We start from the raw sequence: 21,340 nt of genomic DNA on the forward strand, positions 1-21,340 counted from the left end.
TTCAACCTTTTTCATGTCAAGGACCCCCAGAATTATCTGTATTTGGCTGCGGGCCCCATCTGAAAATATGTTGTTCCAGGGTCCCCCCCAGAAGCAAATATTTGAGTTAAAAAAAAAAAACGTTCGCTCTGAAAGAATATTCAAAGATTAAATATAAATATAAATAAATAACCTTAAACCATACAAATGTTACAAGTTTCTGTGAACTACATGAACTATACAAGTTATATAAGTCCTTCACACTACAACATAAATAAGCAATCACAACAGCACATCTTAACCCCCCCTGCTATCCTGACATGGTCCAGCCCAATCCATTCTGAAACACATCACAGGCAATTGTTAGGCATTCAATCAAACCTCAACAATAGAACTCCACATTATTGCACTTCCCAAACATATTGCATCTATAACCCACATTGCACTTGCCCCTCATGTTTGTTAATCACCAAGCATTTCCCCAGATGGAACTCGTTGGCTGAGTGGCCATCTCAGCTAAACAGGAAACAGTATTCAACAATAAAATCATGACTGCAAAATACAACTGTGCAAGTTAATAAAGTGCCAATATGCTGTGCAACATAAGTAACAGAGGACCACTCTGTTACACCGCCCAGAATTGGTTAAAGTTGCCCAGCTAAAACTAAGTGGTATAGTACACCACTACCATCATGCCATCGAATGGTGTGCATAAGTGACTTATCAAATTCAGTCAGGTCGAACACTGTACACATTTTGTAAACCACCCAATAAATACAACCATGGTCAGGTTTTTACCTTCATATACTCGGCTATGCTTGAGTGATCAAGAAGGAGAGTTTATTTTTGAGTGGTGTAAACCACTCCTACAACTGGCTTTGTTAGTTTACGTGTCTGTCTGTCTGTCTGTCTGTCTGTTCGTAACAAAAAATGAGCACGGTTGCTATGGTCACCCAGTTCACACGGGTGTGATTTCATTACGTCAGACCACAGCTGATCAGTCTATATAAGACCTTACACCACTCAGTTCACACGGGTGTGATTTTTTTAATTAAATGACGCTGCAAAATAAATCCAACCACTCCCCTTTAAGTTACCAAATAGATCTGATCTGTGTAGGCCTTATTAAAGGCCCTGGGTCTTGGAGAGTAGTCAAGGGTCATGGAGGGCCCCACCCCCCAGGGACCCATTAGTGTCTTCAGACCCACAGCTGACCAGAGATCTATATGGTTCCTGGTGGGATAAAGTAGACCTTTTAAGCAGTTACCATTACTTATAAGAGTGTGCACCCTAGCTGTGCAGAAGCAAGGTCACAGAGAGAGAAAGATTTCGGTAACACTTTACTTTAAGGGACAAATTCTAGGCCTTAATTAAGGCTTGGGTGATGCATTAGTTATCATGAACTATCATTAATTTGTCCCTTAAAGTAAAGTGTTACCAAGATTTCTATATAGTGTCTGAAAAAGTAGAGACACGTGAGAGCTCTCCAGGACAGATCAAGCCCTCTGGCCTGCTTCAAGGGGCGTCCCGACCCACGGACTGATATGATCGAACAATTTGATTTGTGATGTAACAGGTCGTATTTGCTTTCATCTGTCTTTGCTGTTCATATGCATATCACATGGACCATTCATTTTGGGATAAGTATCCCGGGCAATCATTAAAATATGCCAGTTCTTATTATTCCATGACTTATGTTTACAGCCTGTTTATTGGACTATCAGATAACTCTCGAACAATAACGACACATCAGATGGTCCCATGCAGCAATATTAGTTCATATAGAATCACAATCAGTTTAACCATATAAAACCATATAAAACTTTGGCTATTATCAGGACCAGGTTTGATTGATTTCAAGTACCTATAGCCTATAAAAAACAGACACTTGTAGATGCATGTCACCTAGCTGCGCACAACTCATGGCGAAAAGGTGGGTACATAGCTGAGCGTGTAAGTGAACTTCATGTCCATGACTCTTTCACAAACTAATCTTCTCAGCTCCTTCATTGTCACATTTACTTCTCAAGCAGCAGGTCAAAGGGTCACTCAATAATGTCAAGTGTCCTGGATAGTCTTAATGGCTAGCCTGGGCTTCATTCCTAAGGGACATCGTAATGATATTTACATACTAGTTCATATAGTACTCTATATCATGAAGTTTAGTCCCTTATAGCCTACAGTAGAAAGAGAAGCCTCTCTACTCATGCTAAATATTACATTAAATGTATAATACTGATGATATACGGTAAGTATCCTATACTTTGTTAATAGGGGAGCTGGGTGAGATAACCAGAGTGGACTTCCAGAGTGGATATAGCTTTTCAAACACAGATTTCAAAAGCGTGCGTGCGTGCGTGCGTGCGTGCGTGCGTGCGTGCGTGCGTGCGTGCGTGCGTGCGTGTATATATATATTCCAGTGTATAAAAGGCTCTGTTGCCCTGCCTTTAACAGCAGACGCGGACAGAGTTAAAGTCCAGAACTGAATATAAGAGGCACAAATCTCAATGGAGCTTCAAAGCTTCCCCCTCTGGAGATAATTAACAGTTGAGCAGATACACACCAGTCCAGCAGTATAGGTGCTGTACCAGCAGAACCCCCCAGAGGGCGTAGCTTCATCCGCAACGCTTCATCATTATGAACCGGCAACGGAAGAGAGAGCTAAAGCCAAGCCTTTAGCTAGGCTTTAGTTAACACAACCCTAGAACACAACTCTCTGCTCTCATGGGATGCCAATGCAACGAACGGCCCCAGAGAGACAACTGGAATAATGTTTTCAGACAAAAAAAAAAAAAAAAAAGAGCCCGTATTTGTGAAATACGAAAGACAGTTGTAATTACTCCTCGAATGTGCCCTCGAAAGAAGAATGGACAATTAAAAAATTAAAATTAAAAAAAAGGAATGAAATGACAGTTCTTCTTTCAATATATTTTAGGTCTGGCAGACTTGTATGTATGGATGCACCGATGAATCAGCCACATGACGGTAGGCCTATAGGCTGATATCTGCCATTATCTATTAATATTATATCAGTATAGGCTATCGACAAATAAAACGGACATTAACCGATGGCAGTAGTCTATAGTATCTGCAGCCTACCAAAGCTGTGGATTCTGAACATGTATTTCTTGTGTTGAAGATGTATTTGTTTCCCTGGTAAAAAAGGGGAAATAAAAACAACAAAACCTAAATAAACAATAAACATATATCTGTATCAGTATACAGAATATCGGTATCGTCCAAGATTTTCCATATCGGTGCATCCCTAGTATCTTAATATTTCAACTATTTTTTACTTTGTCATTTGCAAAAAACGGCTACAAGGCGATCTACAAGCTCACAGCGGAAGCATCATTGTCATTCAAAGAGAACATGAATATTACACAATGCTAAAGCACCATATTTCTTTGCTTTTTTTCCTGAAATATATACCACTGAGATGTAGTGGAGTAGAAGTATAAAAACTAAAAAAGGAAATACTCAAGTGAAGTAATTGTACCTCCAAATGTTACTTAAGTATACGATACTTGAGTAAATGTACTTGTTGCTTTCCACCACTGCTGAGAACCACACCAGACCTATCAGTCCATTATGTCAGCAAGGTCAAAAAGGCCAGAGGTCAACGGTTGACCCTGTGGGGCCATGGGGGGGCAAAATGGAGGCACACAATAGAGCCTGCTATCCCCATTACTCCAACATGCACTCTATGGCCTCACTCAGACCTTTAAAACATTGATGCATGCTTGTTGTATGAATGTTGTGAGTGTCATGGCCGCCCCAATGCATTTCCAATGGAAGTATGGTTTGTAGTCCACATTTTGGACTACAAGCTGTTGTATGGCTTTCGGCTGTGTTTCGACTGCGCCCCTCCCCCTCATACAACACAAATGTTGTGTCAAACCATGTGACTCCCATTGGAAATGCATTGGGGCTAGAGACCAGCGGGTGGCGGATTTAGCCGCGGTTGCCGCGGGTGAACCGCAGTTTAGGGTGGATTAGGGTCAATTCAATTTATTATAAATTAATATAGGATAAACCGCGGGTGAAATAATGCGGGAAATAAAGTAATGGCATAATAAAGTATATAAATATGCTTATTATAGCTTTTAAAACGCACACAATCTTGGCGTGCGTGCGTTAGTAGTAGTATTTTAATTTAATCATTTTCCATGATCTGGCACAAATTAGCCGCCTATGAAGTTGGGTCCTGTTGCACAACAACAACACCGTGGTCTCCTACAGCCTACAGGCAGCTACGCTAAAGTTGCTAACAGGCAGCTATAGAGTCTGAGAGAAACTTAAAACTAAGTAAAACAGAAGGGAGGAATATACGTTCGGCGTGGGACTGGGAGTGATTAAGTTCTTTACCCTGCCGCCGATGACCGCTGGATATGCTGTATGAAAATACGTCGCGAAAACGTGGACGGCGTGTTACCATGGAAATGGATATATACAACCACTACGTAACATTGGTGAACTGTCGAGAGAGTGGTGAGTGACGTTTGTACAAGTAGTATAAATAGCCGATCTACAAGCTCACAACGCGTCGCAGCGTCGCGTTGTGAGCTTGTAGATTGGCTATACTGTATACGCTGGGCGCTTCCCTGCGCAGCGGATTGCGGGTGGTGCGGATTAATAAATTGGATTAATTAATAAATTGCGGTCGGATAACGGGCGGATTATAATTATGCACATGCGGATTCGGGTGACAAAAAAGCTCATCCGCTGTTCTCTAATTGGGGCAAGCTGTGTCACACCCTTTGTATACAACAAGCATACAGCAATCTGTTGCGACCGTGTGAGTGAGACCTTAGTTCAATGCTTCCTGGCCATGATATCGTGCAGTGTACCGCAGTGGTGTAAATAAACTGTATACTGTACTTAAATACAGAACTTGATTAATGTACTGAGTTACTTTACAGTACCCCACTGTGCAGAGCAACTGTAACAGTTTGCGGGTGGAGTGCGGCTTTGGGTCAATATTAGATCAGTCGGAGTAGAGTACAGAAGCAGATTGAATTTACATCAAATCCAAGCAGATAGATTATTAAATATTCTTCAAACTGTGATACCTCTTAAGGCATGTGTAATGTAATAAGTGATGCAGTCATTGAATGCAGAAGTGCAAACTTTTTAAACTCTGTGGTAGAATTACATCTACTTCTATTGTTGTGTCTGTTGTTTGCCTTCATCTGACCTTCATTTTGCCTTGTGTTGTTCACCTATTATGCCTTAGTTATGATCTGATCTGACATTTCATATAAGAGCCAAGATGCCTGGCCAGCTTCTATAGAGCGTCGCAGTCCCGCCCCCTACCATGGACCAGGAAATGATTCTCCGTTCATTTTCCTCATAGACATTTCAGAAAGTATTTATTTAAAGACGTTTACGCCGCGGACAAAGCCAACTCGAGTCGTGACAAATCATGACAACAAACACAATTTTTGGGGCCGAAAAAATAATCAGAAAGAAGAAAAAAACGGAAGGTTACAACACTTTTTTTGTTGTTTTTCTTCTTTGTAATTATTTGTTTGGTCCAAAATATTGTTTGTGTTGTCATGAGTTGTCACGACTCGAGTTGGCTTTGTCCGTGGCGTAACCGTCTTTAAATAAATACTTTATGAAATGTCTATGGGAAAAATGCATTGGGATTCATTTCCTGGTCCATGGTAGGGGGAGGGACTGCGACGCTCTATTATGCCTTAGTTGTGATCTGATCTGACATTTCATATAAGAGCCAAGATGCCTGGTCAGCTTCTATTGTTTTGGGTAGAGCTTGGTCTGTAATAGTGATGTAAAGTGGCTATAATTACTTTACTTTACTTGAGAATCTCAAATTCTACTCCACTACATCTCAGAGGCAAATATTGTACTTTTACTTCACTACTAATTATTTGAAAACTTTAGTTAGTAGTTAGTTACTTTGTAGATTTAGATCATTATTACAAAACAACATGCATTAATACTTCAGCCCTATTGATTGATTGATTGATTGATTGAAATATTTATTAACAGTTTGCAGAATTACAGTACATTTCGAGCACAAACTCAATACAAAGGCTGTTAACTGTGAGTGGACGACCCAATTAAGCATTACACTTGTTTCCAACAGGGTCCACCATGTTCAATTCATCAAAACATTTAGAGACGTACAAATAGACATATATATATAGACAAAGAACAGAACAGGAATTCATCATAATGGAGGTAAAAAGGGAAAATAAACATATACAGTGAGGGAAAAAGGGGGGGGGGGGGGGGGGGGGGGCGTTGGGAGGGGATTCAGATTTTACGGGGGCCAGTTTCGAATTGCAGCCGTCCGTAGGTGCCCTTTGAGAGCGGTTTTGAAGGAGTCAGGGATTCGCATGTCTTAATGACTGTTGGTAGGGCATTCCACATTTTGGTGGCATAGGAGCGAAAAGAATTTAGTCCCTTGTTTGTGCCGAATCTGGGTTGTACATGGTTCGTTGCACTCCTATAGCCTATAGCAGCGCGACATGTTGTGAGCTTGTAGATCGGCTATTTTCAGCAAGTGTAAAATCAGTCATTACAACGGCATCAAGGCCCGCCAAAATACATTTTAGTCGATTAAACTATACTAACACTAAAACATTCCAGGTAACTAAAATGTGACTAACACTAAATTAAACTATTCAAGAGACTATATGACTAAAACTAAAATCAAAATTTGCTGCCAAAATCAACACTCCATGCTATCATCATGTAAATAAAAACACAACCACCGCCACTTAGAAATAACTGTCCTGGAATCCATTTGCCTCACCAGTTATGATAATTAATCCAGAATTTCTCGACAACACACTGTTGTTTGTCAGTAAATGTCCGACAGATAATTGGAAAGGTGTTAATCTGATTTTCAGCAGCTGTAGTTTGTGTGCACACTATACAGTACTGTACACACATACAGTACAGAGTACATAAACAAAGACACATACACAGTGTGAGTGCGCGTGTGTCCCGAGGTCACGGCTGAATACAGTCGGTTCATTCATTCGTGCCCTGAGGATGTCTAACGTCTGTCTGTCTGTCTGTCTGTCTGTCTGTCTGTCTGTCTGTCTGTCTGTTCGTTCTGCTGGAGATGCTATCATGTGATCAGTGTGTACACTGTACAGCATATTTGCCTGCACTTGCTCTCTTCAAAAGCAGTTAAACACACACGCACGCACGCATGCGCGCACACACACGCACACACACACACACACACACACACACACACACACACACACACACACACACACACACACACACACACCCTGAGGGCCAATATCTGCACCTGCTCCCTTCTTTACTCATAAACTGTAAGAAAAAGAAAAAGAAAAAAAATGAAGGTGGGGTGGGGGCAGGTGAAGGATAGGAAAATGAAATATAACCGGCATAATGCACCCAGAAACAGATCAATGTTGACAGCGTGCATACATACACCGAGGGTCCATCATACCTGAGGACTGCACTTGCATCCCCTTAATTAAAACGAACTATTGTCTGAACAGAGATTAGGGGCTTTAGAGGATGGAACGTTAGACGCCCCTCACAGCCCCTTCAGGGAGTATGCAGACCTGCACGGAGGATCACCAATGCAAATGAGTTAGTTTACGCACGCACACGCACGCACACGTGTGTGTGTGTGTGTGTGTGTGTGTGTGTGTGTGTGTGTGTGTGTGTGTGTGTGTGTGTGTGTGTGTGTGTCTGTGTGTGTCTGTGCGTGAAATGAAGCAGGAGATTGGTGAGGATTACACCCAGCGTGTTGGAGCAAAACATCACCTCTGGGGAGGACTGCACCTCTCCACAGTTCTAACCAAAACATCACCTCTGGGGAGGACTGCACCTCTCCACAGTTCTAACCAAAACATCACCTCTGGGGAGGACTGCACCTCTCCACAGTTCTGACCAAAACATCACCTCTGGGGAGGACTGCACCTCTCCACAGTTCTGACCAAAACATCACCTCTGGGGAGGACTGCACCTCTCCACAGTTCTGACCAAAACATCACCTCTGGGGAGGACTGCACCTCTCCACAGTTCTGACCAAAACATCACCTCTGGGGAGGACTGCACCTCTCCACAGTTCTAACCAAAACATCACCTCTGGGGAGGACTGCACCTCTCCACAGTTGTAACCAAAACATCACCTCTGGGGAGGACTGCACCTCTCCACAGTTGTGACCAAAACATCACCTCTGGGGAGGACTGCACCTCTCCACAGTTCTGACCAAAACATCACCTCTGGGGAGGACTGCATCTCTCCACAGTTGTGACCAAAACATCACCTCTGGGGAGGACTGCACCTCTCCACAGTTCTGACCAAAACAGCACCTCTGGGGAGGACTGCATCTCTCCACAGTTCTGACCAAAACATCACCTCTGGGGAGGACTGCACCTCTCCACAGTTCTAACCAAAACATCACCTCTGGGGAGGACTGCACCTCTCCACAGTTCTGACCAAAACATCACCTCTGGGGAGGACTGCACCTCTCCACAGTTCTGACCAAAACATCACCTCTGGGGAGGACTGCACCTCTCCACAGTTCTGACCAAAACATCACCTCCACCACCACAGCAGAGGCGTAGCTACAATAAGACGAGAGCAGGCGTCCGCCTGTCCAAATCCATTTCTGGCCTGGCCAAAATCCGTACAATGATTTTCTCTTTGAAAACCTTTAGTGCTACGATTGTGCGCGGGGAGACGACAATTAACACATCTTGCCTGCCCAAAATGTAATTCTTGCCTGCCCAAAATGTAATTCCTGGAAACGCCACTGCACCACAGGCTCTCAAGCCAGTGAAAGACTGGCCAGTCAACGTGTATACAGACCGAGAACAATTCCCGTTATTATTTATTGTCAAGTAGGAGTTAAATAGCTCTGCATTCCAACAGTAATTGTTGCTATACTGTAGAGTGTTATACGTACAGAAGATACAGGCTGGGATCCAATTGTATACAATCATGCAGCAAAGGAATTTGAAAGAGAAAAATGGACTCTATAAAATGGAAGTTGAAACATTTGTGGGATAATATTGGTAGATCCTGACCTGTTTACTAGAGAATTGGAGAGATATAGGGAGTTCCCTGTTTTTGAACTATAGTAATGATTCGATCTAGAATATTTAATGTTTTATTATATTTTTACTGCATAGGGGCTGCAGTCTGACAGGCGTGTCAGACTGACACGTTTGGCCTCATGACAAAAGTATGTAAACTGGTGTATCTGTTTATGTTTTGAGTTCGATATAAATAACATGTCCTAATTTTTTTCAAGTATACTGACTGTTTTAGTGTAGAATAGATATATAAAATATAAGAATAAAAAATAAAAAAAGAGGGTAAAAGAAAAGAAATCCAATTTTATTGGTCAGTTTTATTTGTTCTGTTGTGTTTTTTTTGTTTTATGTTTGTTTGTCTGTATTGTATTATTGCTCCCCTTCCCCTTTCCCCAAGAGGACCACAACGGAAACAAGCCTAACGGCTTTCTTGTGACTCGATCCTTTTGAAATGTATTTTTCAATAAAGTAATCAATCAATCAATCAATACAGTGCAGTGGTTTAACCTCTATAGACAGCTGTGTGTGTGGCTGTGTCCCTGGGTCTGTCCCTGTGTCCGAGCACGAAAATAGCGTTATAGCGTTTGTTCACCACCAAGTGTCACTGTTGCACAGCCTAACACACAGACACAGAGGCCAGGGAGGGCTTGTACAGTACAGTACAGTACAGTACAGTACAGTACAGTACAGTACGACTCACTTCAGACGGGTCTGAGTTTTGTTTCAAAAAAGTGTACAGTATTTGTTAATGTCGTTTTTATGTGGACACACCCACCAGTTCATTAAGTATGGTCTGGTTCTCCTGGTGGTGATCCACCTGAACTGCTGCACCCACAGCTGTGGTTTCATTGGCATTCACTGTCAAGGTTTCAGCCTTTCCCTCACGCTCAACAAAACAAAATTAACCTGTAAGAGTTGCCGAGCAGTCAAGGCTCCAAGAATAGACGAAGTCCAAGAATGTAGATCTTTTGTTGTATTTATCTCCAAAACTGATGAACAGCCCATATGACGGATTGTCACAGCCCGGGTCTGAGGCAAAACAAAATACTGCACAAATAATACTGGCCACAATACACTTTCAAAAACCAAAAGTAAGAAATAAACACTTGTTTAACTAATAAAGACAAAAACAACAAACCAAGAACTAAAGACACTGAAAACAGGCTATGCCTTCCCTGAAGACCCTGGCAGCTCTCCCTTGGTGTTGTCTCTTTGCTGTCTCAAGCCAACCGAGCCATCTCCCCTCAACATTTCCAGCCTCCCTTATATACACCAGGTGAGACCCACCCACAATGATTAGTAATTGGACAATCTACTCAAACAAGGTAAAACATGACCCATGAGATAGACTAACTATACAATTACACATTTCCTTAACCGACTGAATGTATTTCAAGGCATCAAATAAATCACAAAACAATTACAATAGAATTAGGCAACACAGATAAGGGTATATGATGCTACACATATCCACACCTCCAAGGAGCTTGATGACCGTCAATTAATGGAAGCAGCTGTGCAGTGTGTGTTTGTAATGATCAGTTATATTGTGGAGTCTTCTAGTGTCTATAGGGCACGGGTTTTGTTCCCAGCATCAAACACTAAATGCCACATTCTGCACACTAAGCATGTGCCAAGGGTGCTTCATTGTATAAATAATGTTCTAGACTTTTCACCACAAAACTTCAGATTTTCACTTATTCTGTGCACAATGATTTTCTGGGTGTCCACTGGGAGTGATCTGGGGTAGAAATGGAAACCTGCCAAAGAGGGAGCTCTGATGTTGTGATTCTCCTGCAGGTTAAAAGACAATGAACTATACAGTGGGCTTTGATCTGCATTCATATCCAGGCAGAATAACCATGGATCCCCCCTGACCCGGGCTAATCACGCTGCGCGTTAGCACACTGCATCGGTTTAGGCACACGGACGCCCTTAATGAGTTTTATTTGTTATATTTTATCCCCCTCCACCCTCTGCTCACCTCCGTAATGAAGAGTGAGCACCGTCTCCTCTCCGGCAGTGGGCTAATTATCCGACCCTCACATCATGGAGCGTCTCGAAGCCCCACCTAAAGAAAGAAAGATTCCTCTCCGTCTCTCTGCACATAATAATTCCACATTAACCTCCTTCGTTAAAGTAAATTGGAGCATTTGTGTCTTCCTTTGTTAGTGGGTAGGATTTCACAGAGCTGCTTGGTACAGTTGTACCCATGCAGGGTTAGGGGTTATATGGTACAGTTGTACCCATGCAGGGTTAGGGGTTATATTATATGGTACAGTTGTACCCATGCAGGGTTAGGGGTTAGTTGTACCCATGCAGGGTTAGGGGTTATATGGTACAGTTGTACCCATGCAGGGTTAGGGGTTATATGGTACAGTTGTACCCATGCAGGGTTAGGGGTTATATTATATGGTACAGTTGTACCCATGCAGGGTTAGGGGTTAGTTGTACCCATGCAGGGTTAGGGGTTATATGGTACAGTTGTACCCATGCAGGGTTAGGGGTTATATGGTACAGTTGTACCCATGCAGGGTTAGGGGTTATGAGCTGCTTGGTACAGTTTTACCCATGCAGGGTTAGGGGTTATATGTTTTTAAGGCCTACTTAACTGGGGGAATGGAAGGAATGGAAGGAAAGCAACAGGGAAAATAATTGGAGAGAAATTGAAAAAGAAGAGGGAGTTACAGTAGAATAAGAGAAAAATAAGAATGGGAGAAAATAGTGGGTAAACACTATGTACACATGTTGATTGATTTAATTTCTTTCATCTCTGCTCACAAGCTCTTCTATCAAAAAGTGTGTGTTTGGTTGGAGTATGCATGCAGCCTATTTGCAACGTTCAAAGGTTTTTCTACTTCCCTCCCTCTATACCACACAGGTTGAAGAACCTGGCTGACATCTCACAAAATGGATGTCTTCCCACCACCCCCAAGCGCAACACAGACAAGAATGAGCTTCTTTCTTCCCTGGAAAGTGCTGCCCCGTACCGTACAACATCTTTCCATTTCCATTGACACCATTTCCAACACCCTGGTGGTTTCTGTTCCAACTGCCAGAGCCTGGGAGAGGGAGTGGTCCTGGGCTATAACCTCCAGTCTTTCCACACGTGTCCTGCAGGGTCAGCTGTCCTTCACAGCACACATTGCAGCGGTCACCCAAGCCTAGGCTGGTTTACACTGTTCAACATTAGGGTCAACATCTTAGACCAGTGGTGGGCAACTGGCGGCCCGGGGGCCACATGCGGCCCCCACCTTCACTTAATGCGGCCCTCAGGTTAATGTCAGAATACTGATATAATATTGGTTTCAGCTGTTTACAATTCCACAACATGCAAACATGACCCGCTTTAATTACTTCAGTCTAAATTAGTAGCTCAATGCTTCAACACTCGTATAATTAAAGGCATTTGAAATTACATAAAAATGTTAATTTTCAGGATTCCAATAAAAAAATAACAAAAAATAATGCAAGATTTCAATTCGAATATAGCAAAAGTAGCCGATCTACAAGCTCAAAACGCGTCGCAGCATGACGCGGTTTGAGCTTGTAGATCGGCTATTTTTGCTACGACTAATATATGGCCCTCTGGAGTGAGTGTGGAAATATAGTGGCCCTCTCCATCGTCAAAGCTGCCCACCCCTGTCTTAGACCATTTAAACCAAGCCACCAGCATGCTCATTCAAATCCCTTCACATGATCCAAAAGTTCCGCGCCGCGCCTGGTATTCGACCTCCAGCCAACATATTATTATCATCTCTTTTGCATTCCCATGAACACTGGCTTCTATCTGGCTGCTGCCTGCATTGAATTCAAAACACTGGTGATATGGCCTACGAGGCAACCAAGGGCATGGCACCTCCTTACGTTCAGGATGCCACCCCTAGGCTACACCCCTTCCCATGCACGCACTTCAGTTAACACAGGATGTCTGCCTGTCTCTTCCATACGACGCCTTGGCCAACGCAAGCATCCTCGGGATTCTTCTCCGTCCCCATTTTCCAACAGTTTTCCTGACACTATGCAGCCCTTATAGTACTCCTCATTCCTTTTGTTCTTGTCACCTTTTTCTTTTAGCAGTGGTATAACCGCTCCAACGCGTGGCTTTGTGTGTCTGTCCAGGGACGTGCACACATAGACATCAAAGGGGGCTTCAGCCCCTGCCCTTTTACCCGTCTGTAAAACAACTGCCCTGAGCGCAGCATTTACTACATGGTGAAAGAATGCAAATGCCACTCCTTTCCTTTCCATGCCATACTGGAAGGCAGCATTCAGGAGAATTGCTTTTTTTCTCCTATGTGGCACTGTGGCATTCACCAACATCATGATAAAAAGGCATCGCTCACTTCACACGATTGTGATCATTTGAGTGGCGCTAGTCGCTCCAATGCGTGGCTTTGTGTGTACCCATGAATGTGTATAGTGTCCGAGTAGCTCAGTCGGTAGAGCTAGATCGCCTTTGGACCACACGTTCATGCAGGGTTCGATCCCGGGCACCGCCAACTCAGCGTATGAGTGGCTTGGGTGTGGCAAGTCGTGCGGGAAGTTCTGGGAGCTGATGGTAGGTGTTTGGGCGCTCCACCTCAGCAATCCATCTCCCAGGGGTCTAGTAGTACATTGTAACGGAGACAGACTCCCGTGTTAGCGGCTGATGCCGACAATAAGCCACTCCCGACCTACTTATTCTTTACCCCCCATGGCATCCAACTCAATGGCAAAATAAATGTGTGTGTGTGTGTGTGTGTGTGTGTGTGTGTGTGTGTGTGTGTGTGTGTGTGTGTGTGTGTGTGTGTGTGTGTGTGTGTGTGTGTGTGTGTGTGTGTGTCCGTGACGTCATGTGGCATCCGAGTAAACTTGATCGTCATGATAAAAATCACACCCGTGTGAACTGAGTGGTGTAAGGTCTTATATAGACTGATCAGCTGTGGTCTGACGTAATGTCTGACGTAATGAAATCACACCCGTGTGAACTGGATGACCATAGCAACCATGCTCATTTTTTAGTGGTGTAAACCACTCCTACAACTGGCTTTGTTTGTGCAGAAAAAATGAGCATGGTTGCTATGTTCACCCTGTTCATCCGGGTGTAAACCACCCCTACAACTGGCTTTGTTTGTGCAGAAAAAATGAGCATGGTTGCTATGTTCACCCTGTTCATCCGGGTGTGATTTCATTACGTCAGACATGATTTCATTACGTCAGACAGGCTATATTACGCCACTCAGTTCACACAGGTGTGATTTTTTTGGTACGGACAGACACGTAAACGGACAGACACAGTTGTAGGAGTGGTTTACACCACTCAAAAAGGCTAGCCCCTCCAACGCCTGGCTTTGTGTCTTTCTTCTGTACATCAATGTCAATGGCCAAGTCAATGGCAAAGGGGTGACTGATGGTAGGTGTCTCCATGGGGTCTAGTGCACTGTAACGGACGGGAGACACGTTCTCGGCTGATACCGGTCCGACAATAAACCGCTCTGACCTACTTACTGTATAAGAGCATCTGCTAAATGCCTACATTGTAATTTTGTATATATGTTTTGTATAGCCTTGTTCTACTTACAGTATTGGAATATCTCAACAAACTTCTGTTAGGACATAGTCTGGTTGTATGCTCTATAAAATAATAGTTACAGTAGATAGAAAAACAACTAAAAACAAAACAAAAAACAGAACCATAATTGTCAGAACATGATCACTGCTTTCACTGCTTTAAAGTTCAACATCCATCCCTTTCACCTTTGTGAGTTGCATGGTGCTGAGCCCAAAATACTAATACACAGATCTCTGTGGCAATATCAACAGTATTCAGCGTCAATCTGCCAGGCTGGCCCACTTTCGAAAATGTTGCACTTTCCAGAAGTCATAATTGTGACATTGCGTGGGAACTAGGAAGTGTGTCGTTTTAAAGTACAAGTAAAACGCCCTCCCTATCTATCCTCACCATGGGCTCTCTCAGGTCCCAGTCCATCTCGTGCTCATTAAGCAGCATATGTCTCATTTTCCATTTCAGACGGCAGATAACACAGAAGTGCGCACAAAAGCACTATTTTTCAGGGCCGCGTCAGCTCATCTTGTCTCAAAGTCTAATGAGACGGGATCAAATATAACAGACAACACCGGCATAGGGAGGAGGGGGGGGGGTCCTGGGTGAGGAGCGGCAGAACAATGGGCCTGGAATGTGCCATCACGGCTGCACCGGGGCCAGGGAATGCAGATGCTTCTGTAATGAGGGATTAAGTGGTGGATTATGGGTCTTTATTAAGATGTTTCTGATCCTCATTAGGCTCCAGCTCATATCAGCGCATCGATTCCCCCCTCGCTTGCTGGATTGGCCCCTCTCCGGTGGTGGGTGGAACCAGAGCGAGGGGGAGAGAGAGAGAGAGAGAGAGAGAGAGGAAGCTTGTGGTGCTTGTAGATAGGCCTATACGTTATTTTGGAGAAAATACATTTGTAAAATTTGGCATTTTTAACCTAATAAAATAGGGGTGCCAGGTTGAAAGCGGTTAAATGTGAAAAGGACCAGAAACTGCATTGACTGTCCAAAGTAAATATTTACCAGTGGTGGAAAGTAAAAGTACATTTACTTAAGTACTGTACGTAAGTACAGTTTTGAGGTATTTGTACTTTACCTGACAGTCCTGACAATTTCCAATTTCCAGTACGTTTACTTCTACTCCAGTCTCCGGCAACTACATCTCAAATTTCACCCATTCACATTCACACACACATTCACACACACATTCACACACCGATGCCAGAAGAAACCATGCAAGGCACCAACCTGCACATCGGGAGCAATTAGGGGTTCAGAGTCTTGCTCAAGGACACTTCCACACTAACTCTGGGGGAGCACGGGTTCGAACTGGGAACCTTGCGGTTGTATTTCTAACCTTATTCTCAGTAAAACAAAATAAAGAATACAAGAACCGCCGCATCGAGCGGTCGGAGTGAGGTCGGCGGAAAAAAGCGGGGGCGAGATGGAATAGAGCGTCGCAGTCCCGCCCTCTACCATGGACCAGGAAATGATTCTCCGTTCATTTTCCTCATAGACATTTCAGAAAGTATTTATTTAAAGACGTTTACGCCGCGGACAAAGCCAACTCGAGTCGTGACAAATCATGACAACAAACACAATTTTTGGGGCCGAAAAAATAATTAGAAAGAAGAAGCAAACGGCAGGTTACAACACTTTTTTGTTGTTTTTCTTCTTTGTAATTATTTGTTTGGTCCAAAATATTGTTTGTGTTGTCATGAGTTGTCACGACTCGAGTTGGCTTTGTCCGCGGCGTAACCGTCTTTAAATAAATACTTTCTGAAATGTCTATGGGAAAAATGCATTGGGATTCATTTCCTGGTCCATGGTAGGGGGCGGGACTGCGACGCTCTATAGGGGCGACCGTATACCTGTTACCCCCATCCGGTCACTCTACCCCTGAGCCACTGCCGTCCCCATTGATATTCACATCTCATTACAACTCTCAAATGTCACCGAGGAGGCCCAGGCGGTGGCGTAACCGCCTGGGCACCCGACTGGTAATCCAGTCGCAGTGTGCCGCGGGTTCGACTCCCGAGCCCGACACGGCCTTTACTGCATGTCTTCCCCCATCTCTCTCCCGTTTCCTGTCAGCCTACTGTCTGTCCCTTCAAAAACCAATAAAAGGCGTAAGCCGCAAAAAAATATCTTTAAAAAAAAAAAAAAATGTCACCGAGGAGGAGGCACAAGTGGCAACCACATGACGGACTATATCAGCGACAAAAGGACACACAATTAAAGGTCAAAACAACTGCAGCTTTAGGTCATGACAGTTTTATTCAGTGCAAAGAGAGTCTAGTAGCAGGAGTCCACGATGCGCCTCATGCTCATGAACCTCATGCCCTGGCTCATGCCCTGGCTCAAAGAGAGTCTAGTAGCAGGAGTCCACGATGCGCCTCATGCTCATGAACCTCATGCCCTGGCTCATGCCCATGTTCATGAACCTCAGAGAGAGAGTCTAGTAGCAGGAGTCCACGATGCGCCTCATGCTCATGAACCTCATGCCCTGGCTCATGCCCATGTTCATGAACCTCAGAGAGAGAGTCTAGTAGCAGGAGTCCACGATGCGCCTCATGCTCATGAACCTCATGCCCTGGCTCATGCCCATGTTCATGAACCTCAGAGAGAGAGTCTAGTAGCAGGAGTCCACGATGCGCCTCATGCTCATGAACCTCATGCCCTGGCTCATGCCCATGTTCATGAACCTCAGAGAGAGAGTCTAGTAGCAGGAGTCCACGATGCGCCTCATGCTCATGAACCTCATGCCCTGGCTCATGCCCTGGCTCATGCCCTGGCTCAGAGTCTAGTAGCAGGAGTCCACGATGCGCCTCATGCTCATGAACCTCATGCCCTGGCTCATGCCCATGTTCATGAACCTCAGAGAGAGAGTCTAGTAGCAGGAGTCCACGATGCGCCTCATGCTCATGAACCTCATGCCCTGGCTCATGCCCATGTTCATGAACCTCAGAGAGAGAGTCTAGTAGCAGGAGTCCACGATGCGCCTCATGCTCATGAACCTCATGCCCTGGCTCATGCCCATGTTCATGAACCTCAGAGAGAGAGTCTAGTAGCAGGAGTCCACGATGCGCCTCATGCTCATGAACCTCATGCCCTGGCTCATGCCCATGTTCATGAACCTCAGAGAGAGAGTCTAGTAGCAGGAGTCCACGATGCGCCTCATGCTCATGAACCTCATGCCCTGGCTCATGCCCATGTTCATGAACCTCAGAGAGAGAGTCTAGTAGCAGGAGTCCACGATGCGCCTCATGCTCATGAACCTCATGCCCTGGCTCATGCCCATGTTCATGAACCTCAGAGAGAGAGTCTAGTAGCAGGAGTCCACGATGCGCCTCATGCTCATGAACCTCATGCCCTGGCTCATGCCCATGTTCATGAACCTCAGAGAGAGAGTCTAGTAGCAGGAGTCCACGATGCGCCTCATGCTCATGAACCTCATGCCCTGGCTCATGCCCTGGCTCAGAGTCTAGTAGCAGGAGTCCACGATGCGCCTCATGCTCATGAACCTCATGCCCTGGCTCATGCCCTGGCTCATGCCCTGGCTCAGAGTCTAGTAGCAGGAGTCCACGATGCGCCTCATGCTCATGAACCTCATGCCCTGGCTCATGCCCATGTTCATGAACCTCAGAGAGAGAGTCTAGTAGCAGGAGTCCACGATGCGCCTCATGCTCATGAACCTCATGCCCTGGCTCATGCCCATGTTCATGAACCTCAGAGAGAGAGTCTAGTAGCAGGAGTCCACGATGCGCCTCATGCTCATGAACCTCATGCCCTGGCTCATGCCCATGTTCATGAAGTTCCTGTACTCGCCGGGCCTCATGTACATCATCCTGCCTCTGAAGTGGGCCTGCTCGTACATCAGCCAGTGGCCGTCCATCACGTTGCAGGACATGCAGTTGCTCATCTGGTAGCGGTCCATGATGTTGTCACAGTCGTCCATCATCTCGTGGCTCATTCCTCCGAAGTTCTCCTTCTCGTAGATCTTCATCCTGTAGTTGCCCCTGTACTGTGGATCACGACACGGGGGAGAGTGGGTTGGACTTTTGCTGGAATGTATAGCTCGGCTTTTATAACCTTTAATTTAGGACTGAGGCCAGATTCTACAAAATGTCTTCTAAATCATGACAGTTTTCGTAAAACGCTATGATTCTATATCAGTGGTTCTCAAACGTTTTCATGTCAAGGAGCCCCTTGACATATGGGGCTCCTTGACATGAAAATATGAAAATATGTTGTTCCAGGGACATCCCAGAACCAATGATATGAGTTAAAAATGTTCGCTGCCTGTGAATGAATATATATGATTTTTTTTAATACACGATTTTTCAAAAATAGCAGATCTACAAGCTCGTAGCGCGGCACTCGGTGCCACGCTTACAAGCTTGTAGATCTGCTATTTTTCAACATCTAAAGTCTAAAATAATGGTTCGTTGTTGCGGCCCTATACTTACCATGGGAATCATGCGGCAGGACCTGATGTGCTCGCTCATGCCCATCATGCTCATGTAGTCGGAGTACTCGCCCCTCCTCATGAAGTACTGGTTGCCCATGTAGTTGTTGCGGTCGTACACCATGAAGCAGCCCCTCTCCACCCTGCAGGACTGGCACTTGCTCAGGTAGGAGGACATGTCGGCGCAGTCGCTCTGGCACTCATAAGAGCGGCCCTGGAAGTTCCTCTCCTCGTAGAAGACGATCTGCGGGAGTGGTGGTGGTGGGTGGGAGAGGTCTCAGTTAGCAATTGGGTCCCATTTTGTGCACGCTCACGTGTCGCTCGCATTAACCCTTGGGATATTTTAGTTACGTGTTTGAAATTCAGACTGGTTCAGTTCTGTGTGAAACTAGCCGATGTTTTAATGTTTAATGTACTGTATATACCCTCTCTTCAGTTCTGGTTATAATGTAAGCATAATCTATCACACAACTAAATGGGTTCTGGAGACTAAAGTGTTATGGGATATGGCAGGCTCTGAGTTTTAAAAGAGACATAATGGTTCAGGGAGTTTACACCCAAGTGTGGAATGCCCTGACCTTTCTTTGTGCTATCCTTTTAGACCGAGGGCCCTGTCTTGTGCCACCCCTTACCCCATATCCCTAAACCCTTGCCCTTTTTTACTATTTTGAAAACAAACAAAAAGTTCAACTTGCCAATTTACATTGACTTGAGCTTGTAGGCTATTTGAACTATTTTAATAGGATTTTCAAAATATAAAAAAGAAATTGGCAAATACGTTTAGGAATAAGGGGTAAAGGGGTGGTGCAAGATATCATAGCCCCAAGTGTTTGACTGTACTCTGTACCGGTTACATTTCTGTCTAATAAAGTGTTCAATAATCAAACAATGAATCAAACAGTACCTTGCTCATCATGTTCATGCCGGTGGAGGTCATGTTTGCTGGTCAGTGGGCTGCTATTGCTGCTTCTCTTGCTCCTGAGCTGAACTGTACCCTATCTGGTTAACACTTCCCTTTTATACCTGATCCACCACGCTGTCCTTTTGTCCTAAAAAAATAAATCCCCTGAGCCAGCAACATGCCATAGAAATCCATAGAGCATACGGAGGCCCGCGGCGCAGGCCACGTCACCCAAATCTACTGTACACCATCATTTCTCGTATACTGTATGGCCCACACAAAGGCCGCTTTGAGGGGGTTAACAATCAGCAGTCACACCTTGACATTGTTCGCTCACGTTCGGTATTGGTTGTTTGAGTGCACTGGTTGAATAGCACACCATTGTGCCAAGTTTGCAGAGCTCAATGCTACTGTACAAATCCTGTGGTTTTGTACAGTAGCCTAGCGTGACGTCAGCCTTGCATGCCCTATTGAGCGTTTACACAACACGGGACCACATGGAAGGGTCTACAGTATTTTGGTCCCATTTGTGTACGGGCTCATACTTAGATTAACACATTTGACTGTGTAATGTAGATAGGACAGTAAGCCCTCCTATATGCATTGATCTACATGGCATTGAATATACAGTAAGCACATTGAATAGAATAATACTGAACATTTAGCATTAGTTACATCCTGAGGAGGTTACACAATAGTTTGATTATTGCGTTATTATTATTATATCTAGTAACATGGGTTAGGTGAATGTGTCAGGTGTACCAGCACCAGAAAAAAGAAGAAAAAAGGCTGCACACTGCTGTAAATTTCGGCCGCTTGTATTCGCGACCTTATTCTCTCGGTCATGACCCACACTTCATGACCGAAAGAATAAGGTCGCAAATACAAGCGGCCGAAATGAGTTTTCTTCGACGGGTGGCTGGCATCTCCCTTAGAGATTCAGTTCAGTCACACGAGACAGACTCGGAGTAGAGTCGCTGCTTCTTCGCCTGGAAAGGAGCCAGCTTAGGGGGTTCGGGCATTTGCTTAGGATGCCTCTCTGGCGTCTCAGGGATGTCCTTGAGGCACGTCCCACTGGGAGGAGACCCCAGGGCAGACCAAGGCGCAGTTGGAGGAAACACATCGACTCACTGGCCTTGGAACGTCTCGGAATCCCCCAGGAGGAAGTCACTAATGTTGCTCTGGAGAGGGAAGTCTGGAGCACTCTGGTGGAGCTGTTGCCCCCGCGACCTGACTACGGATAAGCGGTTGAAGGTGGATGGATGGAGAAACCAACGTTTCGACCTGTGAGGTCTTCTCAGGGAAGAAGAAGACCTCACAGGTCGAAACGTTGGTGTGCAGTTCAGTGCCTTAGGCCTTTAGCACCTCCTCAATTTTGGTGTTCGCCCTTCTCCTG

The 21,340-nt window shown here is 44.8% G+C and overlaps 1 protein-coding gene across 1 annotated transcript; it reads right to left on the reverse strand.

Moving 5' to 3' along the window:
• Nucleotides 1-18,317: 18,317 nt before the first annotated feature.
• Nucleotides 18,318-19,980, reverse strand: LOC306933263 (gamma-crystallin M2-like; the record flags this gene model as incomplete). The annotated part of the gene is made up of 3 exons (XM_079515403.1): nt 18,318-18,599; nt 19,045-19,287; nt 19,948-19,980. 3 exons carry the CDS (start codon nt 19,978-19,980, stop codon nt 18,318-18,320), a joined length of 558 nt encoding a protein of 185 aa, XP_079371529.1.
• Between the last annotated feature and the right edge of the window lie 1,360 nt (nt 19,981-21,340).

The sequence above is a fragment of the Electrona antarctica genome (genome assembly GCF_951216825.1).
Source record: "Electrona antarctica genome assembly, chromosome: 12".
In the NCBI taxonomy this organism is placed as follows: Eukaryota; Metazoa; Chordata; class Actinopteri; order Myctophiformes; family Myctophidae; genus Electrona; species Electrona antarctica.